Genomic DNA, 7,781 nt, shown 5'->3' with positions numbered 1-7,781 from the left:
AGAAATGCTTCTACGTGGTGTGCGCGATCTCTTACGGTCGGTACGAAGACTAAGATAACGCGTGAGTGTGTGACATAAGTCGGTTATATCATTCTGAGTCGTGTGAGGCTTTTCTTTGACTGAAAATACCTCGGTAGTAGAAGGTTTCGTAATTTCTAGAATGCGGTCGGCAGATGCAGCTAGCTCGTCTAAGGCGTTGTTCTGGAACGAGACCAGAACTGCTTGCACCTGTTGGGGAAGTTTTGACAAGAAGAGTTGTTTGAATAGACCTTCGTCGAAAGTTCTTGGGCCTATTACCTCTCTCATCCGTTGCAACATGTCCGTCGCAGAACCGTGTTGCAGGTCGATGTTATTGAAGAGTTGATCTAACCTTTGTCGATCGGTTAGGTCTCCTCGTTTAAGAATCGAGCGTTTTAAGATTTCGTAAGGATCGGAAACATCACTAGTAAACATACTAGGTGTTACGTACCTGTTGAATTCGCGCGGTAGTGCCTTGACTACTGCGAGGAATTGTGCACGTGTGTCGATCACGCCGTGCTCGGAGAAGTCGGCTTCTGCGTAGCAAAACCAGGCTTCGATGTTGTCGGGCCAGAAAGGCATCAGTTGAAACGAAGGTGGGGACAAAGTCTTAAGCTTGAGTACTTTAGGTGTCTGTTCAGTCATGATGAAGTATGAAGTACGATAATGAACGAGGGGAAAATATATATATATCCAAGAAAAAACACGAAAAAAAATCACAATGTTTAAAAAAAATAAAAAATAAGGCAATGATATATAAAAATCCCAAAAAGGAACAGACTCACAGTTGCAATTAGGTGTACCAGATCACGTCGGGTTCACCAATGATGATGTCACAGGTATTCAGTGTTTGACAACGCTTCTACCAGTAACACCTTCTAATATATTTCGTTCCCACCAAGAGAAATCAAAAGACAGAGTCGAGGAGATCGGAAGAGTATATTTGGCGATGACCAATATATCGGAATTCTCTGATCTAATCTGGCTAGCGATTGCGGTTGATGTTGAGCACGGCGTTACCACACGTGATCTGGTGCGGATGCCTGACCGAGCGCCTTCAGCTAGATGAGTCCACTAAAACATATGGTCAGCATCCAATTTCGAAAACTTAATGCTATTTATTTTAGGGATTTATTTACCGCTACAACACTAACCCTAGGCTACAACCCTCACCACTGACCCTATGGACGAGCTTCTATACCATATGCATTATGAATTCAGAGCCTCTGAACCTTTATCAAACCTTAACAAGTTTTTAAATCATGTAAAAGAAGAATATCCACTGGAATTCATTACTTACATACAATATATTCTCACTTTATACTAACTGTCTTCTGATTGGCTAATAATTGTCAAGGTCATTTAAGATTCGTTCAAAGGTCGTCGCTAAATTAGAGTCTCGCCTCTAATTTGTTTAGACACTCGGTTACTCATTGAACTATATTAGGTACTTTAGCACACAGTCTGCCTTAAAAGCAGGTATACTTTATTATTTCAAGCATCGTCTTAGCTTCACATTTTTGTTCCACCATATGTATTTTTATTGATTCCGAACGTTATAAGAATCAAATGACAAGTTTCTTCTGGTAATGAAATACATCTATCAATGCACTTCAAATGCCTCACACAGTATACAAGGATTTTTTATGTCATACGTTTTTACGGTTGGAAACTGTAAACTATGTGTTTCATTACGGAAAGAAATACTGATATTATCTGCCGTTTCTTTAAAAAATGTCATGGTTAACCTAAAGAATGCTCCCGAACCAGTCAGAAACGAGTTGGTGACTTCAAGGTTACGACGTGCATGTCAGTCAGCCTTGTCGTTTAGCCAACGATAGAAATATGTGAACTTGACGACTGGTTGCATTTTGACAGGTAATAATAAGGAAAATGCATTCGCGTATTTAAAAAACATTGGGATACTATAAAAAAGCAACCATAACATTTATGTTAGTGCCGCATTTCTCGACCACTCCTATTATTAACTCATGTTTTCATCTTTTTAGGTCTCCATGAGACTGAAATAAGAAATATACCTCTCCCTAGACAAGAAACGTATACAGTTCAAAAACAGATCCCGAAAGTCCTAAAGCTCACCAGTTCCTTCTAGCAAACAGTATGCCCAATCAAAGACCGGAGACGTAAAAATATCTTGAATCTGGTTATCGATATTTTTGTTATTACGCTCATCAACACAAGCTGAAAACACTTCTGTTTTCAAGAGAGTTCCGTAAGTCGACTTTGCGGAATCCGATGTTGAATGCGAGTTATCCTAACAACATTAGTGATTCCTGTTCAATTTCCGCAGAAGATACTAAACTTCTATTGATTTCCGGCATACCTAAGTTTTACCACGCTTCTAATTTAAGGAATTTTTTCTCACAATTCGTTGAGTCATCTAAATTTTCATGTTTTCACTATCGTCACAGACCAGATATCGTGGGTATAGAACCAACTACTGAAATAGATGGAACCAAGTTCCTTAAGTCCATCAAACTAGTTGCCAAAAGCAAAGCAACGTGCTGTGCTATTTTCTCTATCTACGGAAAATATATCAAAGAGCTTTTTCGTTTATACAGTGGTCTTAATTGGCCTAATGAGAATGACGATGTGCCTTTAGAATTGAAATGTACCTTACATTTATTAGACCATGCAACTGTGGAACGTAAGTGACAATTCGTTTATATTAATTATATTTTTGTAGAATTTAGCTGTTTACCTGAGTTCAGACCACTATCATGGATGCCTCGTGGGAACGTCGGGACACCTACTCAGTACTTTTTCAGTCTGATCAAAGAGTGTAAACTGGAGAGTTCAATTATTTCCAAGCTTAATTTAGACTTCTCTACTCAAGCTAAGAGCCGCAAATATGGCGCAGTTCCTTTCATTTATGAAAGTTTAAGTACAGGGGATGAAAGGTTTCAATTTTCGGAATCAAATAATGCTGACTTTGAATGTGGTGTCGTCTGTAATTCTTATATTCCCAATAAGGTATGTTAGATTCACATTGTGTGATGTGTGTGAAATATTTTTCGGTCTACTGAAAGCTCCTGTAAGGTGTTCGCTAAGGATTTGTAAATTGTTACGCGATTCTAAAACTTACATCCCATAGAAGTTTACAAATCATATTGATAGAATATTCAACGTCGGCATGTTATTGCTCTTCAGTTTAATAGCTGTTTCCATCAGTAAAAGTTGCGACTACACAGAAGTGCGTATTCAACTTTCTGTAGGTAGTGGACTGTTAGTTTTGTTGCTATAAATTCTTTGTACTAATTGAAGAATTTCAGATGGTAAATTTCCACGGATAGTTTATTGTATGTACCCTTTATAATCTCATGTTCGTTGTTTAATTGACTTGAGTAGACAACTGACTAACACTTCATTTATATCAACATTTGTATTCAACATACATAGTGGTAGGCTCAAAAAATTAAGTGATCACCTTGAATACATCTAAATTTCTGTAAATCAGAATTTTAAGTGCTTGACTTGAGCCATAGGTAAAAAACGCTTTTGTTTTAGACCATCATATGTTGCCATCACCACACAATTAGGGTTTTGATGTATAAGAACATCCACTTGGTTATTGATTTGGTTTAGCAATAAAACCTTGTAACCTCATTCTAACTAAGTGAAGTTCGAAGATGTTTTGCGGTTACCCTGGATCGACGGGGGCGAGGATTAGAAGCGGCTTAGACATGAATTGTAGAAAGATACAAAGATTTGTTTGTGATGACTGTATAAAAATTTGTTTGACCAATGTAGTGTTTAAAATCAAGAGTTTCGAATTCCATGAGTAGACCTGACATAGTGGTGTAAGATGTAAAATCTTAACAATGGAGTCTTAATTTCAAATCTCACCTTAGAACTTCTATGTAACCCCTCTACAGATGTGGTTGAGAAATGCGCATACAAGTAGTTTGTAATATTTTGGTTGTTTGTTCAACACACGCTGATTTCTGTAACAGTAAATCAAATAGGGTTCATAAAAACAATAACTTACACAGTTCATCATTGTCTATAAAAAGTTGTCGCTGTTTCAACAGTTAAAGGGACAGCATTCGGAATCGTGCTTACATTAATGTGGCTTTTGGTTCAGCGGGACTCATATAGTCACAATAACGTAAAATGTGTCATTTTTCTATAGATTTTAGAGTTATTCTGTATTCAGTTTTTGTTTTTTCCTTATTTTAACGCTAACGTAGTGGTCTCTGTAATGAATACTTTCTGTTTCACTACTAACTATCTTAAGAGTAATTAAAGTCTCTTCATGATAGGAATGTCTTTGGATGTGCTTCTAGAAGCTTCACACCATTCGCTATAGCAAAAATTTGTTTAATTCTTTATACTTAGTTTTTCACTCAATTTTAGTAATTTAAATTTAAAAACTCTGTTTTAGCGTCGTGCACCCTCCAGTAATGTTTTAGAATTAGTTTCAGACCCAGTTAGTTTTGAGGATGAGGATGATATCCCAGAAGAATGGGATCGTTTCGAAGCATTACATGACGACCCGTACAATTTAGACAGAGGGAACAAGGCACAGTTAAAGTATGAAAGTAAAATTGAACTTGTTTGGGAAAAGGGTGGATCTGGCCTAGTTTTCCACACTGATCAACGTACTTGGGAGAAGTTAGACCCACTAAGAAAAGAAGAAATTTTTGACGAACCCTCATCTTTCGATTGGGATATAGACATGCAGCCATATGAAACACCAACTGGCATTGGTACGGGTCCATGTCCAAATGGATTTCAGGGTGGAGATAGAGATACAGCTGAACTTATTGATATAAATCGAGAAAGGGAATCTATTCGTGTTCAAGACCTTGCACATAATCCGTATGCCCTTTTTACCAGCGAAGTAATTACCAAAGTGAGTCTTCTTGGTCCTTTTAGTTTTTAGTCTAATAAATATTCTTTTGTGAAATTTTCAAGCATATATTTCTGTTAGAAACGAGGTACAAAAAATCACTGGAAGACTACTTGACTACTCAAACAGACTAATTTGTAAAATGAAATGTCAGTTACAGGCTGGGAATACCAGGAAATTTGCTGTATCCTTTCATTGCTCACTGTTAAGGTACTTAAGTAAGATAGGGGGGTTATATAAGTCGCGTCGAGATTTGGTAGTATGTTTTAACAGTGAAACCTGTATATATATTAGTGTAGAGCCATGATGAAAAACTAATTGAAAAGAAATCTCTTCGCTCAATTCGTTCCTTCTTTATTTACCAAATGGCAAAATGGGAATTTTCACTATATTGAAACCTGTTCAATTGACTTATATTGCGGTCCAAATTTTAGTTTGGTTGAAATAGTATAATCGGATGAAAGGTATTTGGGTCAAGTTATAATCCACATACATGTTGGTACAGACTGAAGTACCTTTTCGATCGATCTAAAGTAGCTGATATGCTCTACAATCGAAACTGAGAGTCTCTCTTATTTGGGTCTTCGTTTTGCTTTTTGGAATGATTATTAATTTTAAATTTCATTATTATGTGCCTTCATGAAGACGTTTTGTATATGATTCGTCTCTTGTCATCTAGTGTTTGCTAGGGTTTTAGTATTTCTAAATTAGTAAGTGGCAAAAATATGGAAAAATGATAATATTTGTATAAAGTAGTAGCTTTGAGATTGGGAAACCAATGGATCACCGATCCAAGCCTCAATCTACCAACTTCGGTTTAGATATCTGTGTAGTATCTCTAGCCCTCATAAACGTGTTGTCTAAAACCGAGTACTTGAAAGCAAGTTCAGTCAATAATAAATATATGTTTAGACTTACCGGGTATGACTTACAACAGAGATTATAATCAGCGATATTATCGATGAAATAGTTAATTAGGGATCCACTTTTAGATAAGGTGACTCATTAAGTGCTAATAATCTACCTTTGAATGCATTTCGATTCTCTACTGTTCAGCTAAAGTGAACGTTAAATATATGAGTTGATTATTAACTACTATCGACAAAAGGTATATCATGTTGTGTAGCGCATCATATATCGTGTTTAGGTTGTAAATTGAGATTGTTTACAATTAGTATTAAGTCTTGGTTTGGAAGTGTAATTTTGTCATAAATTATTTGAAACCACACTGTTGGTTGTGTTTCTACTTACCTAGCTCCGTATAACAATGACCGTTTACTGTTTCCACAAAACAAAAACGAAATCCTCCTCCACGAGGGGTAACAGGCGTAAGTAAGTAGGAACTTAAAAAAAAGGATGCGGTAAGAATGTGGAAAAATGTTGTGTTTACAGTCTATTTGTTTAAATTTGTCACCAGTAAATTATGTTGAGTTTTCCTACTCTCCTAAACGTTTTCGGTAGGGTTATGGTGGTCAACTATTAAAACGGATGGGTTGGATTCCAGGTACTGGACTCGGAGCTAAAAGAGGTCATCCTAGAGTTTCTTCGGGGATAAAAGTTCCTATAACTTGTGAAGGTAGTCTTCCACCCAGAGTTCGGAAGGGTCTTGGTTACTACGGGGAGCGAATCTCACGCAGTTCTAACAAGCAGTTATTCAGTGGGGGATCAAACTCCTGTAAAATAAGACACGCAACAAAATCTGTATATATCCGATCTGTGTTTGATTCTCCGCAGACTGTTGCTCATCGTAGTGGGCTTGGTTTTTCTCCCAGTATTTTGAGACGTAATGATCCTGGGATGGTCGTAAAGTGGTTAAATGATAGAGAAGAATCATTGGATCATCCGTTATCCTCCAAACCTTTATATGAGAGACTTCCAATTAAAAACCGTACCATTATTTTGAACACTTACAGTAATCTATCTAAAGAGGGTATTTCTTTTGTATCTGGTGGTTACTTAAATCCATCATAGTTTTTTCAATGTATTTAAACCTTATGTATATATATTCTGTCGTAATTCAATGTGTATAATTCAGAGATTTTTGTGATTTCATAGTTTTATATTTTATCTTGCATTCTTTATGCTTAAAATAAAATCCTAATCTGTTGTTGTATTAGTCGTATTTTCGATTTTTATTTTGTTCTAATGAAGCTAACGCCTGACGTTTTTATAATATAGCGACATTTTATTAGTTAGTATTTAACTACTTACTTCCTAGTTTTTGTCATAGGTGTATACTGATTATCACGTTTGATCATTCAGCCAAGATCAAAATAGTAGGTAATAATAGAAGTGAACCGTATAGTTTTAACGATATATGACATCGCACTACAGTGTGGTCTGAATGTATGATTGTACGTGTTAATGTATATACCTCGCGTCAACTTGAAGCATCTACTGTTTCTCTGCTTATTTTATTTGAACACATAAATATTGGTACGAGAGGGCACCAAATATATATACGCCACGCAAGACAATGAGAATTCGAAGAGAAAGAAAAAAAGGACAATAACGAATAGATTAGTGTAAGGTGGTGTAATAATAATAATAATAATAATAATAATAATAATAATAATAATAATAATAATGGTAATAATGGGGGAAACGGAAAGGTACAAACAGAAGAATTCTTTCAGTTAGGGAAGATACAACCACTTTTTATGAAGAAAGTAAAAGAAGGTTACAGCAGGATCGCCACTGGCTTCTATTCTGAGCCATATCTGATAACGTCTCTAGCCACTGTGTCTCACCATCTCTCGGACCCCAGCCAGGGAGTCGTGAAGGACCAACAGAAGTCAACCCCTTGCAGCTTTCTTTCATACCCCGACACCATGTCGCACACTGACCACCTCTCCGCTTTTTCCAACCAGTCCCAGCGTCGGCAAACAAT

The 7,781-nt window shown here is 36.6% G+C and overlaps 1 protein-coding gene across 2 annotated transcripts; it reads left to right on the top strand.

Annotated features, from left to right (window-relative positions):
• Positions 1–1,219: 1,219 nt before the first annotated feature.
• On the top strand, positions 1,220–7,449 carry GPATCH3_1 (G patch domain-containing protein 3). Of its 2 annotated transcripts, XM_012940987.3 has the most exons (5): positions 1,220–1,465; positions 2,028–2,686; positions 2,726–3,012; positions 4,424–4,894; positions 6,353–7,449. In XM_012940987.3, the coding sequence occupies exons 2-5, from the start codon at positions 2,275–2,277 to the stop codon at positions 6,860–6,862; spliced, it is 1,680 nt and encodes a 559-aa protein (XP_012796441.3). In that variant the 5' UTR covers positions 1,220–1,465; positions 2,028–2,274; the 3' UTR covers positions 6,863–7,449. The 2 variants fall into 2 exon arrangements, with proteins under 2 accessions (XP_012796441.3, XP_051074587.1); XM_051209158.1 differs by having other exon boundaries at positions 1,220–1,896; positions 2,726–7,449.
• Positions 7,450–7,781: the final 332 nt, after the last annotated feature.

Source organism: Schistosoma haematobium, chromosome 1, assembly GCF_000699445.3.
Source record: "Schistosoma haematobium chromosome 1, whole genome shotgun sequence".
NCBI lineage: Eukaryota > Metazoa > Platyhelminthes > Trematoda > Strigeidida > Schistosomatidae > Schistosoma > Schistosoma haematobium.
The sequence above is the reverse complement of the archived record's forward strand: the minus strand, read 5'-3'. Positions and strand labels throughout refer to the sequence as shown.